Source organism: Gracilinanus agilis, chromosome 2, assembly GCF_016433145.1.
Source record: "Gracilinanus agilis isolate LMUSP501 chromosome 2, AgileGrace, whole genome shotgun sequence".
Classification (NCBI taxonomy): domain Eukaryota; kingdom Metazoa; phylum Chordata; class Mammalia; order Didelphimorphia; family Didelphidae; genus Gracilinanus; species Gracilinanus agilis.
The window spans coordinates 324175969-324195717 of record NC_058131.1 but is presented as its reverse complement, the minus strand read 5'-3'; the positions used below and the strand labels follow the sequence as shown (position 1 = coordinate 324195717).

The 19749-nt window shown below is 38.6% G+C and overlaps 1 protein-coding gene across 1 annotated transcript in view; it reads right to left on the bottom strand.

The window, feature by feature from the left end:
- The window catches only part of MEGF9 (multiple EGF like domains 9), a 110186-nt gene extending 91534 nt beyond the window's left edge, over positions 1-18652 (bottom strand). Inside the window, exon 1 of the mRNA XM_044661508.1 lies at positions 18115-18652. Within this exon, the coding sequence (XP_044517443.1) occupies positions 18115-18652 (538 nt within the window). The remainder of the gene's footprint in view (positions 1-18114) is intronic.
- Positions 18653-19749: the final 1097 nt, after the last annotated feature.

The window sequence follows — 19749 nt, the reverse complement described above, 5'->3', positions numbered from 1 at the left end:
GAAGGGACAGGAAGATTTTATATTCTCTATATTTCTGAATATAGGTTGTGCCACTGTGGAGATAGCTACAGAAATCATCTTTGAGAGTTTACCTATTCCTTTTTCAGGGGCATGAAAGATATAGGAACATAAAACCTAAAAGCTGGAAAAGATTTCAGTGATAATCTAATTCAACCACTTCCCCATGCTACAGATTAGGACTGTTTGTATATATAGATTAGAAATGAAGGTGGTCAAGTCATGTAGCAAGAGTGTGGAAGAAAGAATATAGTCTTTGGAGGGGCAGCTAAGTGGCTCAGTGGATTGAGAGCCAACCCCAGAAATGGGAGGACCTGGGTTCAAATTTGACCCCATACACTTCCTAGCTGTGTGACCCGGGGCAAGTCACTTAACCTCCATTCATTGCCTAGTCCTTACAATACACAAAGTACTGATTCTAAGATAGGGGGTAAAGGTTTAAATACATACACACACACAGTCTTGTAACCATAAAATATTAAAACAATAAAAAAGAATGTTTCTGGCAAAATTAATAAAATAATAAAATAAAAGCAAGTATTAACTAGAATAAAACGTCATAGAGGGAATACACCAAAGGAAAGATGCCAATCATAAGCAGCTAGATGATGCAATGGACAAAATGCTAAATCTTCAAGATGATCTGAGTTCAAATTTGACCTCAGATACTTACTAGCTATGTGATGTTGGGCAAATTTTTAACTTCTACTTGCCTTGATTTCCTCAAATGTAAAATAGGGGTACATAATACCCCCAACCTTAGGCAGTTGTTTTGAGGCTCAAAGGAGATATTATTTGTAAAGCTTTAGTACAGCATCTGGCAAATAGTAGGCCTTTAATAAATGCTTATTCTTTTCCTCTTCCAGTGATATATCATTAATCTATCAAAGCAATAAGTCATGAAGGAATTTTAATCTATACTAGTAGAAGGAGAATCTATACTAATAATTATCATGGATCTAGCAAAGTGTAGAAATATCCTGTTTCTAAACAGTATCCACAGCAAACAGATGGAATTTGAAATTAATTGCTTTCTTTCCAATTGATTGTCCTACTTTCCTATGTATAGAACTCTCACCTTTGAGTTAAAAATGTTGGCTTTTTTTTTTTAAATTTCAATTTTTGAACTTATTCATCAATAAACATTTTCAATGACATATAAGAGGCCTGAAAAGGATAGAAAAATAGGACTTATTGTGAAACTGAATCTACCACATATAATTAATTTGTTACCAGCTTTTACATGGTAATTCATGTCTATGTTCACTTCTGAATGTCCTTTGTTCTTTTTTATGTGTTTTTGTATTTCACTGATTTACTTGTTTATCTTCTCTTCTTTTTCATCACTATCATTACCCTCCTTGATAAAATCCCCCCACCCCAAAAAGGCCCTCCCTTGTAACAAATAAGTCAAAAACAATTTTGTTATATTGGTCATGTCTGACAATGTTTATCTAATTCTATATCTACAGTCTATGACACCTCTACCAAAAGGTGATAGCAAGCACACTTCATCAGTTGTCTGTATTCACAATTAGTCATTTTATTGATCAAAGTTTTCTAAGTAAAAGTTACAGAGTTCAGATTTTAGCAAGCTAGCTCAATGTCAAAAGCTTCCTAATAATTATAACTTTGCAAAAATGAAACAGTCTGCCCCAAATTAGTTTCCTATTACTAGAAGGAAAACATGTAGAAGCTACAAGCCCCTCAATGATGCTTTCTATGAAGTCTGTGACACTGCTATTGAAGGATAGTTTCATACTTCAGGTGAATATTGGACTAGAAAATTTTACTTTCCAAAATGTCTATGTTCTAATATTATATCTTCTAAGGTCCCTTTTGGGTCTAAGATTCCGTGATGATTTTCCTCATACAAATCAAGAAAAAGCACTAGATATGGAAAAAAAAAGAAAAGAAAAAGAAAAAAGCAGGGAGGGGGGGGATCAGATCCAAAGAGATCCCTGGTGATTTGTTGATTTCTAAGAAGCATGCATGACTAAAACAAAAGAAAATTCTGACAGTTTCCAACTTCAGTTAGCTAAAGGTTCTAAAATGTTCCAAATGGAGTTATTTGTTAACACTCTTTAGCCAGGTTGAAAAAAGTCTCACTCATATTCTTTCTCCTGGGGCTAGGCAGGGCGCACTTCATTTCCCCAATTGTGTAAATTCTTTCTTCACTCATAGTTTAACTGGAAAAACTTATATTATCTTTAAACATACATACACACACAGAGCTCCAACTGATTCAATTTAACAAACATTTATTGCATACCTACTATGTACATAATACTATTCTAATACTAGGGAGAACACAAACATAAACAAGCTAGTCTCTGCTTTGATGGATTTTACCATAACATATTGAAAATATGACATATAAACAAATAGAAATGTAATTTTTATAAGAATTAGAAAGGTTGGGGGCAGCTGGGTGGCTGGATTGAGAGCGAGGCCTAGAGATGGGAGGTCCTGGGTTCAAATCTGCCCTCAGACACTTCCCTAGCTGTGTGAGACCCTGGGCAAGTCACTTAAACCCTTACCACTCTTCTGCCTTGGAACCAATACACAGCATCAATTCTAAGAGAGAAAGTAAGGGTTTCAAAAAAAAGAATTAGAAGGGTCCTAAGAAGGCCACTTATACTAACCCATATCTGACAATGAATTTCCTTTTAGGCAGTCAGCCTTGATCAATCAGTCTAGCCTTCATAGGAGAAATCTACTTAAAATCTTTGGAGGCAGCCCATTCCATTTTCATATATCTCTAATTGTTAGGAAGTTATCTTTAAATCAAGCCTAAACTTGCCTCTATGTAACTTCCACCCACTGTTCATATAGTTCTGCCCTCTGGGGCCAAGCAAAACAAGTCAAACTTTTCCATATCACAGCTTTTCGAATACCTGAAGCCAGTTTCACCCCGCCCCCATCCCAAGTCTTCTCTTCTCCAAGTTAAAACAACCCCAGTTCCTTTTAACTGATTCTTGTATGGGATGAGCCTAAGACCTTTCACCATCTTGTTCACCCTCTTCTGGACACTTTTCAGTTAATGAATCCTTCCTGAAACATGAGGTCTAAAACTAAACGTAATATATCAAGGTACAATGAACTATCACTTCCTATTTTCAGGACTCTATGTGTCTTTTAGCATAGCTTAAGCTCACTTTACCTTTCTTATGATGTATTATTACCTCATTCCAACCTGGCAATCTACTGAAATTCCCAGGTCTATTACACAAACTGTTATCTAGCCATGCCTCCTACATCTTCTAACTGCAAAAATGATTTTTTTCAAAATACAGAGTAGCATTTTACATTTTTTAAAATAAATTTCATCTTACTCAAACTATTCTCTTCTAGCCTGTCAAGTTTTTTTTTATACTAACTTTGTCATTCCACAAGTTGGCTGGTCCTTCTAGTATTCTGTCATTGATAAGTTAGATACTCATTACATGTGGAAATAAGTTTATCCAAGTCACTAATAAGAACATTAAGCAGCATAGGGAGGGGATAGGGAGAAAAATCAAGGAAGGCTTTATAGATCACAAGATTCGAAAGACTCACAGAGATCATATAGTCCTAACTTCATTATAGATGAGGAAATAAAGTGCATTTGAGGTAGACCTTAAAGAATGAATAGCATTTCAATAAGTAGAGTTTGGAAAGGAGAGCAATTTAGGTATAGGGAATCATATGATCAAAGAAAGGTGATAAGGAATGAATGCACAAGATATACATACACATGAGGATTAGCAAATAGTTTGATTTGGGTGGCAGGTAGAGTAAATGAGGCAGATATGTGAGATAAAGTTGAAGAGGTAAGGTAGTCAGACTTATTGAGGGCTTCAAATATTAGGCTAAGGAGAGTTTGTACTCCAAGTAGGTCTAATGACAAAACACAGAATGACACCAGTTAGGAGGGAGAAGGTTTCTATATCAATTAGCAATAAATAATCAAATGGCTTCTGATGCCAAACCTTCCCATTTTTTCCACTGACTTTAAGCATAACAAAGTATTTATACCAAGCTAGAAATTTGATTTTACTTCTCTGATTTATTTCTGTTGTGGCACTATCATCCTTCCAGTTATCCAAGTTGGAAGTCTCAGAATCATCTTCAATTCTTTTCTCTCCCTCAGTGTCTATAATTCTAAGTAATTCTACACCTACAACATTTCTCACATTCATCTCCTTATTTCTACTCAATTGCCATTACCTGGGTCAGGCTCTCAATCACCTCTTACCTAGACTATATTGTAAAAGTCTCCTAACTGGTCCTACGGCCTCCAGTCACTCAATTCTCTTCCAATCCATCCTTTACACAATTGCCAAAATAATCTAAGGCACAGGACTGACCACGGCATTGTCTGACTCAAAAATAGTAACTCCTTAGACAGACATTTAAAGCCTTCCATAATCTGGTTCCAACCTACCTTCTGAACTTATTCCCCAAATTTGACATGTCCTTTCCTGCTGCTATCTATACATTCACACAAACCATCACCCATAACAGAAAACTACTTTTACCTCACTTCTCTCTTCATCTTCCTATAAAGCTCAAGTCAGGAATCACCTCTCAAGAGGCCTTCCTTGACCCCTATCTACCCTAGAACTGAAAATGTTCTTCCATATTGTCACAGGGTACTTTATTCAAACAGCTCTTTTGCCCTCCTAATATTTATGTTTATCTGTACACATATTTCATTCTCTTCCTCAGTAGAAAATAATCTCCTTGAGAGAAATAACTAAGGCATTACTTATCTTCACATTTCTGGAGCCTAGCACAGTGCCTTGTACTTAGTAAATATTCACCAAACTATAATCTATTTATTAACTTTAAAGGGTAGGAATGGTAGTGTGATATAGCAGAAAGACTATTCTAATAAAGGTCTCCCAACAACTCTAATCAACACTCAGTCAGGAGACCTTCATTTATGTCCAAGCTCTTCTAGTGACCCACCATGTAACCATGGGCAAGCCTCTTCACTATTTGGGCCCTGGTTTCTTCCTCTTTAAAATGAGGAAGTTGGGCAAATTAATTTCAAAGGTCATTTCCAATTATATATCTAACACTGTTTAAAGATCACTTCTAGCTTTGAGATTCCATAGAATTTTTTCAATTAAAATGATATGAAATAGAAAATTCACCTCCATTTTAATCACTTTTTAAAATTCACAGATAAGATGTACTAATAGTTCATTTTTTTAAAAAATAGGCATTGCTCCTGGACATGATAGTTTATAAATTTGTCTGTTATGGAGAATAAACAAACAACTTCAAAGAGAATGAATTGCTGCTGAATCGATGTCAGAAATTAAAGTTGATGCTTAAGGTAAAAGAAGCAGCATGGAGTAGCCTAAAGAAAGGTCAAGTGGTTTGGATTAATCTTAGCATAGATTTAACATCTTTTTAAAGAATTTTAGAACTAAAGGAGTCTTGAATAACATACTCATGGAATAATAGGATCACCATGAAGAGGGATTCCATGGCATCTCCAAAGAGACTGAATGAAAGAAAATTTATTAAGCGTTCACAATGTTCACGGATATAATGAGAAAAGCCAAACTGCTCTGACTGAGCTCACACTGTAATAGGAAGAACCAAATGATTTAGGAGGTTTTTGCTACAAGTCGGATAGAAGATGATATCAGTTCTTATGTAGAACCATAGGACAATGTCAAGTTGAGAAATTTCTTTTCTGGATCTTCATGATCTATGGCTGCTGAGTGAGTGGGGGGTTTTAACACCTGTATTTGTATGTTGAAAAGGATTGCAACCATGAACAATGGTTGTAGGGTCAGGATGAAAGTGCATATGCACCATTGTTCACCAGATTCTCCAGTTAAAAGGCCCTGCCAAAGATAAGAGAAGACTTCAGAGACCATTTAGGCCAAAATTTCACCTAATTTAGGCATCCATTCTATAGCACTCTGGACAGATGATCAACTAGCTTCTACTTGAACAATCCTAGGAACAGTAAACTCACTTTTAATAAGGAATCCTATGCCATTTGAGGGCAGTACGATCATAATGGGAAAGAGTATCTAATCCTACTTTACAAACAAGGAGGCTGTGATTTGCCCAAGGTGGCTCCGGGTAATACGCAGCAGCCCCAGGAGTTGAACCCCAGTTCCCTAATTCCAAATCTGGTGCTCTTTCCATAGCATACAAGGAGACTGAGAGCCAAGGAAGTCAAGTGGCTTGCCCAAAGTCACCCAGGAAATGCTAGAACCAGGATGAGAATTTAGGTTTGCTGATTCTTAATTCCAGGGTTTTTCTTACTACACTCAGATATTTTACTCTGTGAAGGTTTACAGCCATCGTTGCTGTTTTTTCTCTAATAAAGACAAGTTTTGTGACTTTATCATGAGAGGAGATTATACAATAACAAAAATGCCTTATCATTAAAGTAGGCTATACTCCAAGGAGTTCTCCCTACCTCTGTCAAAACCTGTGTTCTCACTTGTGTGCATAATCATTCCCATGAGTTGAAAATAAAAGAAAGTACAGGGATTGTTCTAGATTTTACTGGGAAATTAGTGCACTGCCAGATTAAGTTATTTTTTTTCAAGGGTACTTAGTAAGCCACAACTTAAAACCAGACAAGAGCAGCACAAGTAGGTCCTTTTTATCAATAGCAATATGTTTGCTTGGATAAGAACTCACAAAAGGCTAAGAGAAGATAAGCAACAAATCTCAACTAGTACTTGGTCTGTAAATTTTACTTTAAACCATACTTATGGAGGGAACCTTCATTTCCCACTAGGCTGTACTCCACTGGCCTTCTCAATCATGACAGAAACTTCTTCATTCTGAAAGATCGTATCTGCACTAGGACTCAGTAAGTACTCTCTGCTCCTTGAGTCTTTCTCCCTAACTGGAATCCGCCTCCCAGAACTGCCATTGAAGAAAAGCATCCAAACAGGATATTTCTTCATTTCCCATCAGGCTGCATTCCTCTGGACTTCATCATGCCTCCATACCATGTACCTTCTCCAACTACTCTTGCTTTTTTGGCTTCTTATTCTGTGTTGTCTTCTCCATTAGACTGTAAGCTCCTTGAGGCAGCTCAGAAGCATAGTGGATAGAGTGTTAGGCCTGGAGGTGGGAGAACTTGGGTTCAAATCAGACCTCAGACACAGGGCAAATCACTAAACCACAACTGCCTAGACCTTCTTGCTCTTCTACCTTGGGATATTTAGAATTGATTCTAAGACAAAAGGTGAGGGTTAAAAAAAATGTAAGCTCCTTGAGAGCAAGAACTTTCTTTTTGCTTTTATTTATACTCCTAGCATTTAGCAAAGTGCCTGGCACATAGTACCAGCTTAATAAAGGTTTGTTTGACTGACTGACTTCCAGTGAAGAAATTACATCTACCAATGCAGACCTACAACTACTGTACAAGGTATAATCTTAGAAGAAATGCCTAAATGACATGCCAGCATGTGTGATAAGCAGGCTTAAACACAAATCTTTTTGATTCCAAGACTGGCTCTCAATTTCCTTACCTTGCACATAGTAAGTACATGTTTGTTGAATTATTAAATACTTAAAATGCAAATATAATATAATAATTCATGTACATGTATATCCCTAATATTCTTATGTTAGAAGAAAGAAGTAATTATTGTGTCAGAACACAAAATAATGTTCATTAATTTCTGAAATTCTCATTCCTGTTTACTAAAGAATTCATTCAAACAACCTCAGCAATAGCAAAATGAAACTGGTATCTCCTAAAACTTCTTTCCTCCAGCAACTCATCCTAAAGTAGTTAGTTATCTGCCACAGTCATAAGCTAGTTTGAGGATGACTTGCAATATAATACTTATACATAGTATTTCCTCTATTTTTCTATTTAAAAATCACGGGGAGAAAAAAGGGTCAGACAACTTCTTTAGCCCCAAGTCACACTTCTTTACAGGACTAGTCAATGAGATACTGATAGCCTGTACCCTTAGCCCAGGGAAGGTAAGAAAGAAATAAGATAAAGAGTAAGAGGCAACTGGAAAAGTATATGGAAGTCTCCAGCTTTTTTTTTTAGTAGAAAACCCAACTCGATTTTAGGCTAGGCAAAGGTACCCAGGGAGTTCAATAGCAGGGTCAGGGGTACTCATTGAATGAGACTGAACAAAGGTGGGCAAGGGGCCATGCCAGTTTCCCAGTACTCAGAAACAGATAGTCTTACATACTCCATATACAATCTCCAAACAGATAAACTAAATGCTAAACTTTTTTTTAGAAAGGAAACCAGCTAAACGTAATTTTCACCTCATATCTGTAAATTAGCAGGCATTAAAAAATGAAAATCATCAATGGTGGAGATGTTGTAGGAAGGCAAGCATATGAATTCTCCTTTAGTAGAATTGTAAATTGATTCAGATATTCTAGAAAACTACTTGGAATGATATTAGAAAAGTCATGAAACTATTCATACCCTTTGACCTAGTGATCCTTCAACTAGATATATACCTCAAGTAAGTTAAAGTTGGATGAAAGTTTAATATATAACAAGATATTAATAACAGCACTTTTTGTGGTATCAAAAAACTAAAGAAAACAAAAACTAAAAAACCCCTAAAAACAAAAGTGAGTGCCTAAAAATTAAGGAATGGCTGAACAAACTGTAGCATAAGAATATAATGGAATGATTGCTCTTTGAGAAATGACCAATATGATGAATCTATAAAAACATTTGATAAGAGCTATGCGAATTCAGGCAGAAAAAGTAAAACAGAACCAGGAGACAATATCCAAAACTATAATAAAGTAAATAACAAAATAAAAGGAAGCCACGCTCAGATTAAATGTAATATCTAAGCTTGCTCCTAGAGAACAATGACATAATACACTTTCCTCTTCTCCACAGAAAAGCAGTAGACTACACAGATAGAATGTTATGTATGTTGTCAGATAGAATCACAATACTATTTTCTTAGCCATTTTTCATTTTTTCAAGAGAGAATTCAATAGGGGATTGGGGAAGGGAACAACAACAAATAACAGTGGTATTTTTTAAAGAGTATCAATGAAAAAAATAGGCTTTAGTCCTAAAAAAAAAAAAAAAAGTTGTTTGCTTTTAAGGGTCAATGAAGTATCAAAATATGTTTGGTAAAAGGAGTTTAAGGGTGGGGAACAGGGTATGAGTATAAAAGGGAAGTTTTTTTTTTTGAGTATAAAAGGGAACATACTGCCACCAAACTGAACTGAGGCAACACAATAAAAATAAAATAGCAAGTTAAGAACAAAGAAATTCCTGAACTAGGATATTTCATTCCCAAGAAATAATAAGGTTTTGCATGAAGTCACCTATGTCCTAGGCATTAACAAGAAGTAGGAAGACCACTGGGGATTTAAGAGTAAGAAGATCAGGGTTCAAATCCAAGCTTTACTATCTGCATGACCTTGGGCAAGTAATTTAACTTCTCTGAATTAACCCCTGCTTCAACATTAATAAATACAGTAACAAAATATAGTTCCAATTATAAGGTACTGGCTTTAACTTTTATACTACCCCCAAAGTACATGATTTTAATATTTAAAAAATAAACATAACAAACTGTAAAAGCCTTGTCTGCCTTTAGAATGTAAAGCACACAGGCAAGATGCTACATGGCAGTGATGGCAAACCTTTTAGAGACTGAGTACCCAAACTGCACCCTCACACCAAATGTGAGCCCCCACCCCCTTAACCCAGACAGGAGAGGGAGGAAGCATTCCCATTGGGCTCCTTGGCAGAGGGGCAAGTGAAGTGAAAAATGTCCTCAGGCATGTGCCAAGAGGTTCGCCATATATCCAGTAGAGTGGATCAATCAATATTACATGGTTATCCAGGTAAGCTCATTTCCAAATTGCTTAGTTTATTTTTAAACAAGAAATTTTATAATTTAAACAACGGGAGTACTTTTTACCATTTTAACTTAAACATTTTCTGTATGTGATTTCATATCCACCTAATAATAAGAATAGCCTCCAACATACATAGAAGTAATGAGTCAACTTATAGTCAGATTTTTTTTTTTAACTCTGTTAGGAAAGCACTTTCTTAATTCTTCCCCTAAAATATACTCAAGGGGGCAGCTGGGAGGCTCAGTAGATTGAGAGTCAGGCTTAGAGATGGGAGGTCCTAGGTTCAAATCTGGCCTCAGACACTTCCTAGCTGTGTGATCCTGGGCAAGTCACTTGACCCCCACTGCCTACTCTTACCACTCTTCTGCCTTGGAGCCAATACACAGTATCGATTCCAAGATGAAAGAAAGGGTTTAAAAAAAAAAAAAGAAATTAGGTGACCACTGAAGAGATTTGTATTCAGATAAATGTTGGACTCCTGAGGTTCCTTCCAACTCTAAGATCCTATGATTCATTCTACAAATATTTAATAAGACAAAAGGTGTGTGTAGAACACTGTGTTAGGTGTTGAGGGAGCAACAAAGTTTAAATAAACATGGTTCTTGTTCTCATGGAGCTTACAGTCCAAGAAGCAGGGAAGGTACAAACACAGTCATAAAATATTACCCAATGAACACTGTTTGAGACTGTCTCTATTTTGCCCATGTTGGAAGTTTACCAGCCAATTATTGCCTTTATAACCAGTGCACCCCTCTTACATAGCTTGGGGGGCCCCTGGCTTCCACAAGGTTTACCACATTGGTGCCAGCCTTTGCAGACGTTTGATAATCATTAACCCTTTGACAGATCTTAACTCCTTAATTCAATCAATCCACCAGCCTCAGCCTCCCTCAGTAGCAGGGCTTATAGGTGTGTAAGACAATGGGCACAATAAGCACATTAGAGGTGCAAAACAAAATTATATGAGTCCTGAACAAGAAATTAATTGTTTACTGAGCAATCAGGGAATTCACTAGTCAAAGTAAGGAAGGAAGACATTTTAGGCATAGAAAACAGCATGAACAAAGCTCATTTGGGAGTTTCAACTTTACTTAGTAGGCAATCATGAACTATTAAAAACTTCTGACTTAAATAGTGACATAACTAGATCTATGCCTAAGAAAAATGTATTCTGTATTACTGTGCTGAAAGGAATAATGAACTGGAGGAATTCCATGTGAACTGGAAAGACTTCCAGGAATTGATGTAGATCAAAAGGAGCAGAACATTATACACAGAGACTGATACATTATGGCACAATCAAATGCAATAGACTTATCTACTAGCAGCAATGCAATGACCCAGGACAGTCCAGAAGAACTTATGAGAAATAATGCTATCCACATCCAGAGAAACAACTGTGTAAACAGAAATGCAGAAGAAAAACGTATGATCAACTATGTTGGATATGATTAGGGTTTTGATGTTAAAAGATCACTCTACTGAAAATATGAATAACATGGAAGTAGGTTTTGAACAGTAATATATGTATAATCCAGTGGAACTGCTTGTTAGCTTTGGGAGGGGGGAGAAAAGGGCAGGGCAGAATCATAAATCATGTAACCATAGAAAATTTTTCTAAATAAAAAAAGGGAAAAAGTGTATTCTGGGAACAGTATTCAGGTAGGGTAGTGGGGGTGAAGAGCAGAGAAGGAGTTAAAGGGAGAAGAGGAAAAGGCAGAAGATAGAGAAAAGGAATGAAGAGTTTTAATAGTACATGTGGGTGATAATAAGGGTCTACAATAGGATGGCTGGAGTAAAAACAGAAAGAAGGGAAATTCAAGAGATATTTCAAACTTGACAGGTCTTATAACTGCTTGGATATGAGAATAAGGGAGAGAGAAGAGATATTACCAAAGTTATTAACATAGAAGACAGAAATAGGTTTAGTAGGGAAAGATAAGAAGACATTAGAAGAGAAAATTATAGAACTAGAAACTAGAAAGACCCAGAAATCATCCAGTTCAACTATCAACAGATGAAGAAACCAAAACCAAAAAATACTTAATGTGCCCAAGGTCACATAGCTAGTTAAGAGCAGAGGTAGGACCAGAACCCTAGTATTCTGGATGCCTACTCTAGCCTTCTTTCTACTACATCATGCTTTCTACTACATCTCAGCAACATGTATGGTCTAATAAGGGGTAGTTAATATTTGCCTAATAAAAGGTATTAATTACCCACAAACTGAATATATTCAAGACCAAAAAACATTCAGCTTTCCATGTTCAACGCTTTAGAACCTTTCACTTTTCTAGAAAAATATTCTTGAAAGAATGAGATATAAAAAATAGTATATTATCAGTTAGAGAGAATAATTTGCTACCTTAAATGAAGGAAAATATATAGAATTAGACAAAAATGGGGGGAAAAGGGAAAAGATAGATCTAAAGTAGGAATGAGTTAGAAGGGAAGACAAGATATAGACAGAAGCATAAGAAAAAGAATATGGAAAAAGATTTCACTTCTTACTTCAGTTTGGCTTGTGGCTTTTGAATCAAATTAACCCTATGCATTATTGATACTACACCATATGCATAGTGATAAGAAAAATCATTCATTTTGGAAACTTTTTTTTCCACTGTAATTCTAATAAACTACTGCATGCCATCCTATATTCTTTATCTTTTCTATTTTAAAAAACTCTATCTAAAGTGGTCAGAGCAATAGAAGCAATTAGCCCAAGTAAGAAAAAGAAAAATCAAAAGCTGCAGTTGAAAAAGATCAAGTCACTACAGCAAAGGAGCATATCTATAAAACTATATTTTATATGTAAAAAATATAATAATTCAGGATCGACAAAAAAAAATTTTTGTTTCGTAGATAAACAAAAGGTTAATGGCAATGAAACAGACTCGAGGAATGCTAAAGCTGGAAGGAAATTTAGAATAGAGAATGCTAGAATACATAAAAAAGAGAGATATTAAAGGATCAGGGATTAGAAAGGAGACGGTCCATGATTCAAGGACTATTTTACCTTTATTCTTTTCATTCTCAGCTCCTAGCATAGAATTGTGTATAAAAATGTGTGCTGAATTTTGAATTAAAGGTAGTCTAATCCTTCCATTTGATAAAAGAGAAAATGAGATCCAGAAATGGTGATATGCACATGAATAAAAGTTTATAATATGTTAAAAAAATGATATTAACTGGTATTCCTATTTTCAGGTAAGATTTTATGATTTTATTTTAATTCTACCTCTGTTAAAACTAGTCAGTACAAAATTTACTAACAGCAAGTTCTGCAATAGATAGAGCATGTAGATCAGTAAAATAGACAAAATGATATCTTCCTTTCCTTTTTTACTAAGGTGCCAGGAGATGAGTTAATAGCTATGACAGATTCTGAGATTAAATTAGTAAGCATTTTATTTCTACTAATCTTAAGGAAAATCAAGGCTAAAGGCCTAGTTATAGTCTTCCTGTATATTTGTAGTACATTGTGGACTACCCACAAAACCTCTTCGGGACATGATTCGTCAAACTTAAGACTGTAGCTTCTTAAGGCTACTTATACTACTCTTATATCCGGTCAGGAGATTGAAGTATTTCAAGAGTTGTGTACACCTGTGCAAGTGATAGGACAAAGAAAATAGCTATGAAAGGACACAGAACCTAACCCTGAGTAAGGGTAAAACAAATGATATTTTCACTCATCACAGATCACAATAAAAGGATAACCAAAAATAGCCATGCATTTGTTCAGCATTAAGATCTACAAAATATCCCCAAACAGAAAGGAATTGGTAGGAGTAATTATTTCATAGAGGGTCTAAAGTTGAAAAACACTAGAGATTTAAAAGATTAAATTCTAAGAGTCACTATTGTTTTTCATACAAATTTTCTACTCTTTTGCATATAGCAATTTGTTTACATGAGAACTGGCAGGGACCTTAGAAGACAGAATGCTCTTTATCTCTTTGTTTCCTAGAGCCTTAATGTATTTAAGTTATTAAAAGCTGATGACCTCTTCTAAAGCTCAGCCACAGTGAGACTCAAAAGCAAAGTTGCAGGGAATTTTTGGATAAAAGTGGCCTTTCTAGCTGAGGTAAAAGGACCTGCATTTTTAGATCTTTTCTTTCACTATCCGAATGTTTCTGTCATACTATGCTCATATGACACTATTTGGCCTAGGTTTCCAAACTCCTAAAGTCTAATCCCAGCTAAGACACTGATTCCTTTCTTTGTAACTCAAGTCACAGATAAACAATTTTAATGACTTTGGTCTAAATCATGGTCTGCAAATAATCTTGGAACTATAGTACTTGAAGGGACTTTGACAGCTTACTACTTTCTAACCTGCATTTCTATTCCTCCTAAATTCATATTGTTTTTATCTATGAAGTCAAGCTGCTCTAAGAGAACAAAATAACCTGTTCTGACTTGCCCTCAGATTTCTGTCTATAGAAAAATCTCCCATGTTCACAGAATTCAAGCATTCTTAATTGCATCAGTATCTTCTTGCTCTGACCTGGATGGTACCCTAGTGATTATTATTGTCCTCTAGTATCAAAGCCTCCTACTTCCCCTTCTCAAATGTACAAACTAGTCTGATGTTTTGCTCTGGTAGGAGGGGAATGGTGTCTGCTGGATGGGCAATTAGATTCAGTTTGCAGAGAAGTGTCCCAGAAAATAAAAAGGAGGCCGTCATTGAGGAGCTATAGACTTAGGAAAGAGAGTCTCATTGATACAAGTGGAGCCTTAAAACCTTACCTAGGGACAGTTTTGTAAAAATATTACCAATGGCACTGAGCCCCAGCAAGAATAAATACCAGCCTTCGCCATCTTCCCAGAACCCAGGGAAACAAACATTGCAACTCAAACTATCTTCCTTGAGTTGAATCAAAGATTTCTCTTCAAGCAAGGGCAGGCAACTGTTGTCCTATTAGAAGCAGACCACTAAGCAATCTCTGGTTTTCTACCTAGGAAAAGTCAGTACCTGATTAGATTATTTTCTAGTTGAAACTAAGTCAGTTAATCAGATTCAAGTTTTTTTCCCCATTAAAAGTTAATTACATGTACATATTCAAGCATGAATTACACAGAAATTCAGTCTCTAAAGCAGAGGAAGGCTACTAGAGATTTGTGATGTGTAATTTAGGTAACTTCATGACCTGTAATGGTCATGCTATATCCAAAAACTTTGTAATTTTTTTAATGGCTTGATTAAAATGAATTCTTCTTTGGAATTTCAAATCTTGGGTCTTCATTTATCCACTAATAGTTTATATATTTTACAGAGTACTTTACTAGAAAATATTTTCACAAGTGTAATAGAAAGAGAACTAAACTGAGAAGCTACTAGGGTTCACATTTTAACTATATTATTTACTTTAATCTCTCTCTGGGCCTCAAATTCTTCATCTGTAAAATGGGGGTATTGAATTCAATGATAAAGGTAGATCAGCTTTAAATACTATAATAATAAACTTATTATACCATAGTGTATAAAGCACAGAATTTGGAGTAAAAAAGACCTGAGTTCAAATCCTTATGAGAATACTTACTAGTTCTAGGTCCCTAGGCAAATCACTTAACTAACCTCTTTTAGTCTCACTCTCCTACAGGGAGGATTAAATGATATTGCATATATAAGATGTTTTGCAAACCTTAAAACCCCATATAAATGTTAACTGTTAGGTAGTTCAAGAATAAGTGTCCCCTTTTGTAACAGAGGAAACAAAGGTTCAGAAAAAGCAAATTGACTTGTCCACTATTAAACAGTAATTGACAGAATCTAGCTTGGAACAGGTACTTCTGAGACCAAAATGTTTAGATTTGGTAGCTGATAACAGTTAAGGCATTTTATTTATGTAGTGCTTTATAGTTAGTTGCAAGGTGCTTTCCAAGCCTAGTGATCTGAATTCTACTAATGGAGAAGTGTTAAATCAATCAGGTTTTTCAGATGAATATCAATTCATACATACCCAGGATCAAAGTTGGCCCATTTACACAAAAATGTCATCCATCTCTAAGAACTTTGAAATTCAAAAGAACAAACTATCCACACAAACTTAAGCTTCTTTATAATTTTCCCTTTTTGAGTATAGCAAACTGGAAGAGGAAAATCATTCTCAATCATGAATAAAAATTTATAATCCTTTTTAGATTAATGCCCCCCCAAATATAAAACAAGACCCTTTATCCTGCCATATGCCACTTATAAACACTGATTAAAAAAACCTCATAAAAGGAAAAAGTATGAACACAAACCGGTTTCTACAGAAAACCAGAGTCCAAGAACTAGGACAGAGAACCATTACTATGACTGTAGCTTTCAAAAGGGTCCTAACTACCAAAGAAAAGAATTGTACAGCTGCACTAGCAGTTAAGAGGTTCAGAAAAGTCTTGCTTAAAGTGATCTTGGACAATAATTTTAGTCTAAACAATAACTTTAGAAATTTAGACAATTTCAGTCTCACCTTTGGACCTAAAGCACCAATTCGATTCTTGATTTCAGATCCCACTTCTGAAACTCACTACTTGCATGGACCTTGGGCAAATCCTTAACTTTCCTGTGCCTCAGTGTCATCGTCTGTAACTTAAGGGGGATGGCCTAAATGATAATACCTTTCAGATTTCAATCTATGATGCTATGATCTTAAAATATGTCTTAAAGATTTCTAGAATATCTACTTTAGCTATCATAAGAAAATCTATTTTAAAATGTGGTCATGGGGGGCAGCTGGGTAGCTCAGTGGATTGAGAGCCAGGCCTAGAGAGGGGAGGTCCTAGGTTCAAATCTGGCCTCAGACACTTCCCAGCTGTGTGACCCTGGGCAAGTCATTTGACCCCCACTGCCTACGCCTAGGAGCCAATACACAGTATTGATTCCAAGAAGGAAAGTAAGGGTTTAAACAAAAAAACAAAAACAAAAAAACACAAAAAACGTGGTCTCAGAAAATTGGTGATATATGTAAATCACTTTACAAATGCAGAACTAAAAATATGAACTACTATTATCAATAACAAAATCTAAACAACCAAGTTTTTAGAAAAATGTGGATTCCTGCTTAGATTTCCAATAAGCCAAATGGCAAATTAGATAAACATGTGGTTGGATAGGCAAGTGGGAGGAAAAGAAAGAATGTAAAATATTTTTAACCTATTTTTTAAAAGTGTGTTTAGGGGCAGCTGGGTAGCTCAGTGGATTGAGAGCCAGGCCTAGAAAGGGGAGATCCTAGGTTCAAATGTGGCCTCAGACAATTCCCAGCGGTGTGACCCTGGGCAAGTCACTTAACCCCCATTGTCTAGCCTTTACCACTCTTCTGCCTTGGAGCCAATACACAGTATTGACTCCAAGATGGAAGGTAAGGGTTTAAAAAAAAAAAAAGTGTGTTCAACTTAGATACTGTACTGTAATTTCCCCTATAATCAGCACACCTATCCCACGAGATAGCCATGTCAATTGTCAACCTGGATCCCCATAGTTTTTATTCTGTGGAAGGTCTCTACCCTGTTTGTAAATGAGATTCTCGGTGTTTTTTCCACCTGTCACAAGCAGATCCAAAGTTTAGATAAACAAAAAGAGGAATAAGCAAGCTGAGGGCTTTGAAAGTCCTGAATACACAACTTTTCACCAATGGGGCAAAGGGGTCTTCTATAATCATTTCTCTTTCTAGAAAAGAGACAGCCCTAACTCAGCCAAGACTCATGAACCAAAAGTTTGTCCGGATTCAGCGTCTGAAACAAAAGCGTATGAACTACCGATAGGAATAAATGTCCTGGATCGTTCACGTCCTCACCAAGGAGTGAGTGGCCCAGAAAGAACAAAACTATTCCCTAGGCCCTCGAGTTTCCAAATCATTACCACCTTAAAAAGCCCTTAGGGCAATCGATAATAAATGTCCCTTAAAAAAAAACAAACCAACCAAGACCTTTTACCACGGCCAAAAGATGTTACTTCTTTATGGTCCTCCTACATCATCTCTTTTTTTTTGAGGGACTGGAAAAAATATGGGGAGGATTGGGGGGATCATCTTCTCCCTGTTTTCCCTGAGGCCGTTAGGAGTGGGGTTGAAGGCAACCCCCAGATAATCTCGGGGTGAAGGGCCGAGGGGAGCTCCGAAACAGCTTCGGAGAGGGTACCTGGGTAAAAATGTGGGGTGACACCTGACTTAGCCAGAGCTGGGAGGCCAGGAGCTTCCTCCCCCACAGAGGGGGAGGGGGAGAGGAGGGAAGGGTGGAGTAGGGTGGGGCGGGGCGGCTACTCACCTCTGGGCGTGGGGCTGGCTTGATTTCCCAGCTGGTCCGCAGGTGGGGTGGGCGAGGGGTCGCTCCAGAGCACAGACGGGGTCAAGGTCAGGGTCGCTGTGGGGGTCGCAGCCACGGTCGGGGTCGTCGTAGTCAGAATCAAAGTCTCAGTCGGGGTCAAGACCTGAGGGGCTCTGGCCAGGGTGCTGCTGGAGCCCGTGGGGACGGCCTCTGTCCTACTAGGCGTGGGCTCCGGCTCCAGCTCGGGGGTCCCCTCTGCCGCGGGGCTGACTGCGGAGCTAACTGGAATGGGGGCGTGACTGACCGGCTCCTCCACCTGCTCCGCAGCACCCGGGTCCTGGTCACCGTCACCGCCGGCGTCTGCGGCTCGGGAGGGGGGAGCTGAGGGGGCGCGGTCCCGTCCGCCCGCAGCGGTCGGGACTGTCCCGGCGGCAAAGGCGGCAGGGGAGGCGGAGGCTGAGGCGGGGACCGAGGCGGCGACGGCGGCCACGCAGCAGCAGAGCAGGGCGATGCCCCCCAGGATGGGCAGGCTCCTCATGGCGCGCGCGGCAGCGGCGGCCCCGGCCGGTCATTCATTCAGTCAGGCGGTCACTCGCGCGCTCGCGCTGGAGTTAAGCGCGGCGTCCGGCCCCGAGCCCAGCCGAGACGACTCCAGGCGAGAGACCGGAATGGAGAAGGAGACGAAGACGCCGCCACCCGCAGCCGCACCATCCCTGCCTCCCGCCCTCCGCCTCCTTCTGACAGGCGGCCGGCCGGGCCGGCGGGCGGGCGGGCCCGGGAGGAGGACGACGTAACGGACGGCTCCGCCCCCTCCACGGAATCGACGACCTCTCTCGACCAACCCTGAGCCACTCCAGTCCACGTGACGACGCTGCTTCCCGACCTCTTTGTGCCGGGACGACCAATCAAAGGAGACCGGGAGCGGGGGGAGAAGAAGGGGGAGAGCGTCGGGAAGGGGGAGGGAGGCGCGAGCTCGAGCTCTAGCATCCTCGGCCAGCGGTGGTTGCGGCTGCATTGTTCGCTGAGCGAGGCGAGCGAGCTAGCGGGGCGCGAGCTCCCTCCCTTTCTGCCGGGTGTACGGGCTGCAAACAAAGGATGCACCCCCAAGTCCGTTCTTTTCTAACCCCTGGTGCAGGCAGTGTATTATAATGTCCCTTGTTCCTTTAAACTAGCCAGCCTGGCCTAACCTAGGGACTGTCAAGTGTTTTTCTCTTCCCACACACACCCCCTTTCGTTATTCCACGCTGAAACAATGGGGTGGGGGGTGGGGAGCGCTGGGTCAGCAGCCCCAGCTGCTGTTTGCCTCCCAAAGGGCGGTCGTTCGATCCCTGCAGTATCCCCGAACACACTAGCAGCTCGAGGAAGCAGAGAATATACCAAAGGCAAGAGATGGAAATGCAGCCACTTCTGGGGAGGCAAGGCATGTCCCAGTTTTGGATGGATGGGAGCTCAAAGCCCTGGCTAATTTCATTAAACCAAAAGCAGTTATCAAATGACCCAGGGAATTAACCACCTCAAAATGATAAAACCACAATTCCGTTTTCAAGCTATTTATATAGTGTTTTTCTCACAACAACCTTAGGAGATAGTACAAGTATGATTATCATCCCTATTTAGCAGATGAGGAAACTGAGG